Source organism: Aulonocara stuartgranti (assembly GCF_965226115.1).
Source record: "Aulonocara stuartgranti genome assembly, chromosome: 20".
NCBI lineage: Eukaryota > Metazoa > Chordata > Actinopteri > Cichliformes > Cichlidae > Aulonocara > Aulonocara stuartgranti.
This window is the reverse complement of record NC_138956.1, coordinates 31,006,630-31,019,604: the sequence shown is the minus strand read 5'-3', so window position 1 is coordinate 31,019,604 and position 12,975 is coordinate 31,006,630. Positions and strand designations below refer to the sequence as shown.

At 44.5% G+C, this 12,975-nt stretch overlaps 2 protein-coding genes across 2 annotated transcripts; both read right to left on the bottom strand.

The window, feature by feature from the left end:
- Positions 1–1,392: 1,392 nt before the first annotated feature.
- On the bottom strand, positions 1,393–2,724 carry LOC309696446 (P2Y purinoceptor 1-like). The gene has a single exon (XM_082517688.1). It carries the CDS (start codon positions 2,613–2,615, stop codon positions 1,614–1,616), a length of 1,002 nt encoding a protein of 333 aa, XP_082373814.1. The 5' UTR covers positions 2,616–2,724; the 3' UTR covers positions 1,393–1,613.
- A 7,365-nt stretch (positions 2,725–10,089) lies between these two features.
- Positions 10,090–12,127, bottom strand: LOC309696445 (P2Y purinoceptor 1-like). The gene has a single exon (XM_082517687.1). The coding sequence runs from the start codon at positions 12,055–12,057 to the stop codon at positions 11,044–11,046; it is 1,014 nt and encodes a 337-aa protein (XP_082373813.1). The 5' UTR covers positions 12,058–12,127; the 3' UTR covers positions 10,090–11,043.
- Between the last annotated feature and the right edge of the window lie 848 nt (positions 12,128–12,975).

Here is a 12,975-nt window from a genome sequence, read left to right as displayed (position 1 = left end):
TAGCCATCACCAATTTGTCAGTCTGTGTCTCGAATTCCCACAGGATCATAGCTCGGTTGTTTAATGTACGCAGTTGTCGTAGTCATAGCCTGTGCTGGAAAACTGGGGTGCAACATCATGATAACAGCTTTGATTGGCAGCTGTAGTTATGTAAAAGCTATGCCCCATGCACAGATGGACACTTCTTCCTTGTTTGAGCACAAATGCTGTTAATCATTCTGTGATTCTTGAAATGCACTACACCATACACACTCTGGTGTGTAATTTAAGAAATAAGTGATTTCTAAAAGTAAATACTCTACTATAAACATGAGGTTGACAGTAGTGAATCACCCACTGCATGAGTATGTGAGTGGGCTGAGCAGCTCCTTTAGTCAGAGACTGAAACACCCTTGCTGCAGGAAGGAGCGCTTTCGCAGATCATTCATCCCAACAGCAGTTAGACTCTATAACTCCTCAATCACAATGTCATAAGTCACTGGACACTGTGAACATCCACGGTCACCACTTCATGCATATAATGGACCTTCCATGTGTACGGACATGTGCAGGTATATATGTCTGTATACGTATACATATGTATATTTAGTGTGTACATGTGTGTGTGTACATGTCTATAAATAGGAATAGTAGTGGTACAATAGCTATATCAAGCTATATAGTTTATGTCTTCCATATTTCCAACCATATCCATAATCACATACTGTGTATGCTACCATTGTATATAGTGTATTATCTTACTTTTTTCACTGATTGTACTTATTTGTATTTTTGTATTTCCTTCTGATATCTGTACCTGAGCTGAGGTGACACAAAAATTTCCCCGTTGTGGGATCAATAAAGTCTTGTCTTGTCTTGTCTTATCTTATGATTGAAACAAAAGGTTAAAGTCTCCCTCTGGTTGGGGTTTAAATCTGAAAGCAAAAGTTCTCTGAAAGCATGATGGAAGTTTCTAAAAATGACTTCATTAATCTCATGCAAACGTACACTTATCTGGAAAAGCCGTGACATTCTACAGAACATTAATATGATTAACTTCCGAGATTAGAGTTGTCAAGGAATGAAATACTTAGAACATATATTAGAATGAACAGACTTTATTCCATTTGACAGTTGTACAGTATGGGATTAACAAGAAATTAATTAAAATAAATTAAATTAAGGTTTTTAATTTTAAACTGACCAATAAAAAAAGGAAAACAAAACAGAGGTTGCCACTACAAAATACATGGAATATACATCTGAACTCTGTGTCAGCAATAAACACAATAAACTTTACAGGCTTGAAGGTAGATTGAGTGTGAAGTGTGTGTATAAAAGTATGTATGTAGACCTTTTTGTTAAAAGTGTTATTTAAAAAAAACAAACAAACAAAAAAACCAAAAGAGCAAAAGAGTAAATGCATTCCACCAGGTTTTAGTCATTCACAGAATACAAGGCAATAGAATAGGAAACAAAACATAGACAAAGGTATATATACATATTTGTCTAAACACTTGTGCCAAAACTGTTATCCAGAAAAAGTGAGTGATAATTAAGAGAATGAAGCACATTGTAGTACATAAAGCAGTCTTTAACTTACTTACTTTTGCATGTAAAGTCATTATTTACTGTTAAGATATTGCTCTGTTTGCAGTTTGTGCCACAGGCACACTGACATAGTTTGACACAAACAAACGAGTAAATGTCTGACGAAACCGCTGAAGCAGCTGTTGGAGCTGAGCAGGAATATCCAGGACATGGAGGTAAACCAGGGGGTTCAAAACACTATTCAGACACACAAGACCACGACTGATCTGATGAGCACAGAACACTCCCTTATCCCATGATGGATACTTCTTGTTGGTTGAAAAAAGTACTCTTGAATAAAGGCTGAGGTTCTTAAAAATATGATAGGGGATGTAACAGACCGAGAAGAGCAAAATCAAAATGAACATCAACTTTAAGCTTCTTTGTTTCACCACCTTATTAATGGTATTTTTGCGGCAGAGAACAAGAGTCACATGTCCATAGCAGCCAAGAAAAATAAAGAAAGGCATAACAAACCCAGTGAGAGTCCAGCCAACACTGTATTTCAGGTAATCCTCCACATACTCGTTAGAGGTGGTATGGTAGCATTTTTCAGTTCTATTTGGTGAGTTTTTGGGAAAGAGCACGTCTGGAAGACTTTGAGCACTCACCAACAGCCAAACCATGACTGAGATAGCCACAGAGGTACGGACAGTGATCCTTCTCTTTGCTTTCAGTGGATGGACAATAGCCAGGTACCTGTTCACACTTATACAAGTGAGGAATCCAATGCTGCCGTATAAATTCAAGTTGAAGCAGAATCTTGTGATCTTGCAGAAAGCATCTCCAAATATCCATTTATTCTTCATAAAGTAGTAGGCTGTTAAAAATGGAAGTGTTGGCAGTAATAAAAAATTGGCAATTCCAAGGTTCAGAAGAAAAACATTAATGTGTCCAAGACTTTTCCATTTCTGAAGCAGAGACTTCAGTCCGCATACATTAGCTCCCAGACCAATGATGAACACAAAGGTATAAATAACAGGCAGAGTTATCTGTTCATAGACTGAACGAAACCATTCAGTCGTATTCATTCTGTCTCCTAACATGTTGTCCACAAAAAGCTAAAACATAAGACCAGATGTACATGTTCTTCCTGCTCGTGACCCTGCAAGTTTGAGATACGTGTGCAAAATCTCATGCATCCATTTCCTTGCTTGTTCACAAGAACAGCTTGTTATTGTCTTTTGAAAATAATAAAATTGTGTGTGTTAGAGTTGATTTTTTTTAGATTGTCATTTGTGCTAAGATATATATAACCATTGCTTGTATGTGTTTTGATAAAATGTTTCTTCCATATTAGGTTCCCTACATAAGATGTAGGAAGCTGTCTTGTTGCTACAAGTTTCAATCGTATCTTTAGAAACCACAAGTTCCTGTTTTTAAAAATAGTCGGACTGCTAACTCCTGTTTTTGTATAGAGCGATTTGAGAAGAGATCGCGCCATGTATGGTGTGACAGGAGATGGCACACACACACACACACTTGCTCATATATGCTTGCCTTAACTGTTATGTGGTTAACTGAACTGTGTGTAGCTGCTTTTTATTAATAAAAGGAGCCATAAGGGAAGTCAGGTTTGAAGCTAACTGAGTTCACATGAAGGATGAATAATTCTAAGACCCTGGCCGGACTTCCCTTGCAAGTGAAACAACAAAGAGCGCTGTGTTGTCTTGCTTTGTTTGCAGTTTGTTGGTCTCTGTTTCAGCGGGGTTTGTTTGAATAAACCCAATAGTGCGGTGTTTTGTCTGTGTTTTTCTGTGTCTCCTTTTTTTTTTTTTTTTTTTTTTTTTTTTTTTTTTAAATGACATCAGAAACAGCAGTATGCGACATTACGTGATGGCAGAGCTTCAGTTCATCCTTTGTCATTTTTTTTTTTTTTTTTTTTTTTAAAATAAATAGGACAGGGGGAATGAATGAGAGAGAGAGGGGGAGAGAAAGAAAGAAAACCAAAGAGGAGAAGAGACGGTGAGAAGGGGGGGGAAGAGAGAGAGAAAAAAAAAAAAAGAACTCCTGGGTCACCTGTATGGAGAAAAAAACAAACAAACAAACAAACAAAAAAAACAAACAGAGGAGACAGCAAACAACAAAGAGCAACATAATAATAGAGAAAACAAAGCACCATCACAATAAACTAGCTAGTCATAGATATCAATATTTACTAAATAATAAACGATATTGTGCAGCACGCAAGATAGACAGCGCACAGTGTGCTTTGAGGCAGCAGCCAAGAAAGCTTTAGTCCGCGTCTGTGAATACCCATGTGTGCATACCTGTGTGGATCAGCATGCTTGCATTCCAAAGGTTTCTCCATGTAATGATCTGCTAGGGAGTGTGGGGGGGCCACAGCCCCGTCCTCCAGGGTGTGAAGCGGGTATGGAGGAGATCAAAACTCCAGACATCCAGAGGCCCCCAGAACACAAGAGACCATGGAAGACCAACAGAGGGGCAGCCGCGCCACTGTCCCAGTAAGAGCTGAGGAGAGTCCCAGATGAGGGCTCGCCCAGCAGCCGCGGAGCAGAAGTCAGGGGGAGTTGCAGTGACGCGCCCGTGAGCTCCGCCGGCCCCCAGCTGCGCCTGAGTGACCGAGCCCTAGGCCGAGAGGCCGGGGGCACCCCACCTCCAAAGGGGCCCGAGCGAGCCCCAGGCCCCAGGCCCCGACAAGCGGCCGCCAAGGAGTGAGCCGGTGTGTACCCGGACGCCCACCCCCAGACACAAAGAACCACCAACACACTGACACCTGAGGGAGTCCGCCACCGGCAGGGGAAGTGGTGGTGGGTGGAGATAGGCCTCCAAACCTTGGAGGGCCTGAGGTGTCCCCAGAGAGGTGGCGTCTGATACCCAACCTGACATATAGACACAGACATACAGGCACACACAGACACAAACATCCATTCCCACCCTCATGCTCTCATATGCACTCACTCCACACTCAACCAACGTGGAGACAGACATAAAGAGACGCTGTACACACAATCACACTCCCCAAGCGTACTCTACAAACCGGGTCTAGGTACCCTTGCCCGTGGAGGGGGGAATTGCACCCAGACCCAGGTGGTGTTACCCTTTTCCCTGCGGTGGGGAGAGGCAGACCACCCCGACTCCGCAGCAGCAGGGAGGCCCCACACCCCAGACCGCAGTCGGACGGCCAACTCCTCCTACTAGCCCTCCCGCTCCAGCAGGCCGCAGAGAATGGGGGTGGGAGAAGACTCCAAACCTCCCTCCACCCGCTCATTGTAGTGTTGATGCATATGTGTTCTAAGGTGCAATTAAAACCCAGGAGGGCATGGAGCTACCTGCCAAGGAGCAGCAGGTAAGCGCATAGTCCCTCCTGCTAACCCTCAATGACTAAGTGTATTTAAAATTGAGAGGTGGGCAACGACGTCAGGGGTGAGGTATACACCCTGATGGTGATTTGGACTCCGTGATTGTGCCCACCCCCAAGATCCTATATGTATGTGTAATGAGAGTGTGAATAATGTGAATGTCTAAGTTGTGGGATAAAATTGAGGCAGAGGCAGCCAGAAGGGGACAGGGGGGGGGGGGGGGGGTAGCCTCCTCTGCACCCTGGTGACATACCCCCACTCCAAGGCCCTGCATGTGTGGGTGGTTGTGGAGGAGCGGGAAGAGGGAGGCAGCTGGAGATGGGGAGGGAAGGAAGGGAGGGGCAGGTAACCCCTCCCTGGGGCCAACTCCCCCGCTGACCCCAGTAGGCACTCCCACCCTCCGCGACCCGCCAGGGAAGGGGGGCCCAGGCCCATCAGACCGGGGCCCAGTGCAGTAGCGCCCCCCGGCTCCACAGAGCCCTGGACAGTCCACCCAACCCCACCACAGAGAAAACTGCACCCACCCCACCAACCACACATCTTCCAGACTACATAAGACGGTAAACGCCCAGGCTGAGATCTTCCTCCACCTCTCCTGTATCTCCCCCTCCTGCAGAGAGTTCCTGAAGAGAAGAAAGCTCCTGCAAGATGTGACCATCCCCCCCACCAGTTGAAGAGCCCCCCAGGCGGCTCGACGCACCGGCGGCACCCTGCTCCAGGGCCGGGCCCCCATGCACCCACCCGCCCACAACCCCGGCAACACACCAACCAGGACCCAAGCCCCCGAGGCCCGGCCCGGGCCCCAGCCCAGAGACGGAGCGCCCCCAGAACCTCACGCCCATCCCGGACCCACCCAGGGGCAGCCAGGTTGCCAGGTCAGTAACCCACGTCCGTCAGCACAGACCCTCCCCTAGCCCCGCTGCACGCAGCCGCGAGGAAACAGTCACCTGAGAGCCAACAGAGCCCTCAACCGGACGTGACCGCTACCCCGGGTTGAGCCCCCCAAGGAAGATGCCTCCGGGGAACCCCCCGACGCCCTAAGCCTGTCCCTACCCCCTCACCAATCACAACAGTGTCTCCTTTTTCACATAGGTAGGCGTGTGCAGCAAGTCACCAAACCTGGCACACCTGTCATTCATTAGACACTTAGCGTTCGTAAGGAGCTGCCCGACAGGGCTCTAGTGTCGCAGTATTGTCCTTTCTGGAGTGCCTCTAAACCGGCCCGGTTGCCTACTGGAGCTTGTGGATTTATTTTGCTTGTGACTGAATGGAGTTTTGTTTCCTCCCCAGGATTTTTGCCTCTCTGTTTCTCTGTTTAGCCTCGTCTGGTTCGTTTCCTTCCAGAGGTTTTTGCAGACAGTATCAAGTAAGCTCTACACCTCTCTCTATAAATTCTGGTTTATGTTTGTTCTCGGTTTTGGGCAAGACCCTCCTAATTCTCATGTTCCTCTCCCCTTAGATCGAGTGCGTTACTAGTGTGTGTTTCGTCCCCTGGACGTCCTGGCTCCACGTTACCATTTACATTCTGTTGCAAATACATTGTTTCTGAAATTCGCCCTCCACTGTTTTTTTTTTTTTTTTTTGTCTGTCCCATTTGGTTCTTTAGCCGTCAGAATTGTTGTCTGAAGGCCAAAAAGGATACCCAATGGATTTACTTTACCAAGTGAATCATCATGGCCTTGCCGTATTGGTCCATTTGATCGACCTTTGTTATTATTATTTATGTTATTTTATTTTCAGTTCTTACAGACGGGACAGACATGACTAGGGGATAGGAAAGGGAGAAAGAAAGATGAAGGAAAAGAAAAACAGAGGGGAAGAGGGACAGTGAGAAAGGGCACTTAAAAAGAGAAAGCGAGAGAGAAAAAAACTCCTGGATCACCCGTTGAGAGAAAAAGAAGAGAAAACAAGAAAAAAAAGAGAGCAACACAACACCATCGCATTAATCTAGCTAAGTGTAAACAGCAGTAAATACTAAATATTGAATGTTGTGGTGCAGCACGCAGGACCGACAGCGCACAATGTGCTTTGAGGTAGCAGCCAAGAAAGGTGTAGTTTATGTCTATGTGAACCAAGCCGCAGGCCCAGAGCCCGGAGACCCGAGGGCTCCCTACGCCCTGGAAGAGGCCTGACCGACCAACAGGCGCCAGGCCCTGCCAAGTAGCCACCGGGAGTGAGCTGGTACATACCTGAGCGCCCAGCCCCGGACACCAAGAACCACCAACGCACCGACCCCTGAGGGCATCAGCCACCGGCAGGGAGTGTGGTGAGGGGAGATAGGCCTCCATACTTTGGAGGGCCTGGAAGTTCCCAGAGAGGTGCAGTCTAAGACCCGACCTGACATTAGACACAGACAAACAGGCACACACATGCATTCCCACCCTCATGCACACATATACAAATACTCAGCCAACATAATAATAATGGATTGGATTTATGAGTTTTAATAAAGCTCAAGGCACCCAAAGCGCTTTACAATGCCACTATTCATTCACTCTCGCATTCACACACTGGTGGAGGCAGCTACGGTTGTAGCCACAGCTGCCCTGGGGCAGACTGACAGAAGCGAGACTGCCATATTGCGCCATCAGCCCCTCTGGCCAACACCAGTAGGCAGTAGGGTAAAGTGTCTTGCCCAAGGACACAACGACCAGGATAGAGAGGCCGGGGATCGAACCGGTGACCTTCCGGTTACAGATGCGCTTCCCAATCCCCTGAGCCACGGTTGCCACATAGACACCAATGGACATTGTACACACAATCACACTCCCCAAACATACTCTATACCCCGGGTCCAGGTACCCTCGCCCCCAGAGGGGGAAACGGCACCTAGACCCAGGAGATGTTACCCTTTCCCCTGGGGTGGAGGAAAGCAGACCGCCCCGGCTCCGCAGCAGTAGGGAGGCCCCGCATCCCAGATCCCAATCGGACGGCCAACACCTCCTCCCAGAGGTGGGGTTGAAGAGACAAACCGTCCTCTGGACACCGTTAACGTGCCCACCCTCATGGCCCTATATGTATGTGTTATGTGGATGTCTAAGTTGTGGAATAAAATTGAGGCACAGGTGGCCAGAAGGGGACGAGGGGGGGATGCCTCCCCTGCACCCTGGTGACACATCTGCACCCCAAGGCCCTACTTGTGTGGGTAGGTGTGGTGGAGCGGGAAGAGGGAGGCAGTCGGGGATGGGGAGGAAAAGAAGGTAGGGGCAAGAAGCCCCTCCCTGGCGCCAGCTGATCCCAGTAGGCACCCCTGTCCTCTGACACCCACCAAGCCAAGGGGGCCCAGGCCCATCCAGACCGGGGCCTACGGCAGCAGCACCGCTAAGCCCCACAGGACCCAGGGAAGCCCACCCGACCCCACCGCAGAGGAAACTTTACCCACCCCATCATTCAATCATCTCCCAGACTACACAGGACAATAGAGACCCAGGTTGAGTTTATTCTCCACCTCTCCTATGTCTCTTTAATAAAGTTCCTTCATCGCAACTCTGTGTCTTCGTGTGTTCTGCTCTCTGAGTCCACTCGCATTTTCTCATAACACTGATTTATTTACTTCAAGTATTAATTAATTAGTTAATCACTGATTGTTAGAAGACAACTAACAGTAGCCATGATTAAGACTAAAGTCTGGGAGGTGTCCTTTAGATCTAAAGATAATATTAATTACTTTTTATGTATTTCCAAATAATATATCATGATTGTGTTCAACTTATTTACAAAGGGCATATTTTATACAGTGTTTAAATACAGCCTATAGAAAGGTTTAGCTTTGAGCTCAGGTACACTGAAGAAAAAATCAAAATTATCTTTATCATAGTAATTTTTTTTTAAAACTAGGCTATTGTTAGGTCTGTACTCGCAGGCCTTTGTAGCTCAGAGACATCCCCATGAACGAAGCAAGACAATCAGAGTTCAGTCCATTTTAACTTGCGAGACAGTCTCTGGATCCCGTCAATCGTCATTCCCCGAGGGGAGTTCAGACGGTATCTTACTGGCCTGGCTTCAAATTCACGTTCCAGGGCTTTCTTCAGGCGCCCCAGGCATCCTGGCTGTCGACAGATTTTGGTGTGTCCTCACCCTCTTCGGTGGGGGCGATTTTGGGCTCCGGTTTAAAGGACCAAATAAATGTTAGGTCTGCGTTCGCAGGCCTTGCTAGCTCAGACACTTATCCCATTGGACAAAGCAAGACAATCAGGGCTCAATCCATTTTGACTTGCAAGCGAAGCCAGTCGGATCAGGATCTTGGAGCTGAATGCTCCTCTCTTGATCCGAGCCAGCTCCAAAAAATCAGCATCCTCTCACAGCCTTTTATTCAGTGACAATAGTTACACAAACACCTCGTTGTAAAACCCATATGGTGTGTCATGAAAGCAAAGACACTGTGTGTGTGTGTGTGTGTGTGTGTGTGTGTGTGTGTGTGTGTGTGCGTGCGTGCGTGAATTCCTGGTGGTCATAAAAGGATCGTCTCCCCTCACTCTGTATATGGCTGAACCTCTTTAATGATCCACCATATACAAGCATAGGTGAGCCCATAAATGGCAGGAAGTAAACATTCCTTACCAAATAAGCAAACCAGAATCTTACATAAAATGTGCCTGCAGTTAAACACTATAGCTAATAGCTTCCCTCACCATCCTAGATGTAGAGGAGGGACAGAAAAATGTTTGAACATGCTGTTCAGGACAAGGTTTACAGTTTACAGGATAACATGATACCTCTTTAGCAGTCCCCAGTAATGAGCTATGCTAATTATTAATGACAAATCTTATATGCAGTAGATAACAACTGGTAAATATTGAAAAGTTCATTCATAATGGCCATGAAATGTGCATCAGAGGAATCCACCTAAATTTCACAGTGGCTCGTATGGCAGACAGGAAATCCAAAGGTTTTCTACAGAACACAGAGCTACAAGCTGGCACATGACAGAACAAAAACAAGTTAAATCTTTCACAGGAACTTAAAGGTTAAGAAGAACCATGATTATGTTGTAGAAACTGGAAGTTTGGATGTTATTAGAACAGAAGATAATGAAACAATCTGGTGAACAAAATGACAAATGAAGCAACAGCCCTTTATACCAGCTATGGCAAATATGGTCAGTGAAGGTCGCTTTAAATCTGAGGATGTATGCTTCCAATATTTTGCACAACAATTCTTAAATGTCCAAGATTTTAAACTGACCAATAACAAAAAAGAAAACAAAACAGAGGTTGCAACAACAAAATACATGGACTATACATCTGGACTGTGTGTCAGCAATAAACACAATAAACTTTACAGGCTTGAAGGTAGATTGAGTGTGAAGTGTGTGTATAAAAGTATGTATGTAGACCTTTTTGTTAAATGTGTTATTAAAAAAACAACAACAGAATAATAGTTAAAAGAATGATATAAAATGAATTACATGATGCAGTCTTTAAACTCAGCTGTGCTTGAGAAAGCCAAAGTCAATACTGACAATACAACATCTGACAATACTGCCAGACCAGCTGCCTGAGCTGAGCAGGGAAATCCTTTACAAGGAGGTAAACCAGGGGAGTCCAAACACTATCCAGACACACAAGACCACAACTTATCTGATGAGGACCAAAAACTCCCTCATCCCAATCTGGACTCATCCTCCATTTTGACAAAACTCTTGAATAAAGGCTGAGTTTCTTGAAAAGTGCAAAAAATACAGTAATAGCACTAATATGAAATAAATTATACTAATCTGCCAGAGCTCTGTCCTGATCTATCATTAAAGTGAAAGTTGTTGTTGTAAGGAGTTTGAATAATGCAATTTTCAAGGATTAAATTACATTTATTTCAGATCCATAATATCATCAGCTAAATGCTAATAGCTAGTGAAGCTAATACAGAGCAATAACAAGGAATAACAATGACATCTTGCATACAAGATAAGGAGAATGAGTTTTAAAGCAAAAGAGTAAATGGATTCCATCAGGTTTTAGTCATTCACAGAATACAAGGCAATAGAATAGGAAACAAAAGATACATAAAGGTATATATATATTTGTCTAAACACTTGTGCTGTTAGAAGAACTGTTAGAAGAAGGGGAGTGATAATTAAGAGAATGAAACACATTGTAGTACATAAAGCAGTCTTTAACTTACTTACTTTTGCATGTAAAGTCATTAATCACTGTTAATATATTGCTCTGTTTGCAGTTTGTGCCACAGGCACACTGACATAGTTTGACACAAACAAACGAGTAAATGTCTGACGAAACTGCTGAAGCAGCTGTTGGAGCTGAGCAGGAATATCCATGACATGGAGGTAAACCAGGGGGTTCAAAACACTATTCAGACACACAAGACCACGACTGATCTGATGAGCACAGAAGACTCCTTTATCCCATTTTGGACGCATCCTGTATTTTATCAAAACTCTTGAATAAAGACTGAGGTTCTTAAAAATATGGTAGGGGATGTAACAAACTGAGAAGAGCAAGATCAAAATGAACAACAACCTTAAGCTTCTTTGTTTCACCACCTTATTAATGGTATTTTTGCGGCAGAGAACAAGAGTCACATGTCCATAGCAGCCAAGTAAGATAAGGAGTGGCATAACAAACCCAGTCAATGTCCAACCCACACTGTATTTCAGGTAATTCTCAACATACTCTGTAGAGGTGGTATGGTGACATTTTTCAGTTCTATTTGTATGAGTGTTGTTTGCAGAGGTTTTTGGGTAGAACATATCTGGAAGACTTTGAACACTCACCAACAGCCAAACCAAAACTGAGATAGCCACAGAGAGAGTGACGGTTATTTTTCCCATCACCCTCATCGGATGGACAATAGCCAGGTACCTGTACACACTTATACAGGTGAGGAATCCAATGCTGCCGTATAAATTCAAGTTGAAGCAGAATCTTGTGATCTTGCAGAAAGCATCTCCAAATATCCATTTATTCCTCATAAAATAGTATGCTGACAAAAATGGGAGAGTTGGCAAGAACAAAAAATTAGCAACTCCAAGGTTCAGAAGAAACACATTAATGTGTCCAAGAATTTTCCATTTCTGAAGCAAGGACCTCACTGCCCATCCGTTAGCTCCCAGACCAATGAGAAAAACAAAGGTGTAAACAGCAGGCAGAGTTACATGTTCATAGTTAGAACGAAAGAAGGAAGTTTCATTAGTTGCTATTCCTGACATGTTGTCCACACAACCTCTCTCCTTTGTAGCAGAATTAAAAGTGAAAGAAGTGAAGGGACAGCAAGTGTATCTGTTGTTGCTTGAGTTTGTTTAACAGGTCTGAACCTTTGGAATGTGGCCTTCTGTTCCTGTGGCCTTTTGCTTCCTATAAACCTTATCTTTATTCCTGTAATTGTAGCCCGTCACTCCATCATGGGTGTAACTTTGTGCTGAACATGGGGGGGGGGATTATTATATTCCATGTTTCAGTTTAATCTGCTTTAGGGTTTTGTTCTTAGATTTTGTGTCTTGTTCCCTCGTCTTTAGTGTAGGTTTAGTTCAGCGTCAAGTCTGCGTCTTTGTGAATTGCTTCCTGTTTTATTTTGATGGTCTCAGTCCTATGTCAGTGGATTCAGTTTTACTTCCCCGTGTCTTTTCAGCCCTAATTTCTCCCAGCTGTGTCTCCCTCCGGTTTCCCATGCCCTGATTATTACTCTGTGTATATAAGCCTGTGTTTTCCTTTGCTCACTGTCGCTTTGTGCCCTCAGAATTGCATGTGTGTTCTTGTTTAGCGTTCTCAGTTTGGTTTATGTTTTGTTTCATGCCAGCAGTAATGCTGAGATTCCTTGAGTTTGCCATTGAGTCTCCACAAGTCCCGCGATTGGGTCTTCCATCTCTGCCTGCCCGCACACAGAGCCCTGTTTCTTTTTGCATTTTATTTTCTTCAACTCATCTCATGCATCTAACTCCTGGCTTGTTCACAAAGACTGTTGATTATTTTATCTTTTTAAAAACACGAAAACATCAGCGTGGATACCTTTTTTTATCTTTTGTTGTTTAAGTAATGAAGTAACAGTACTTTATGACATATAAAATAAAATACAGAAAATAAAGGCAAACATGTGTGGCTTTGCACTTCCTAAAGGCAATGAAAACAGT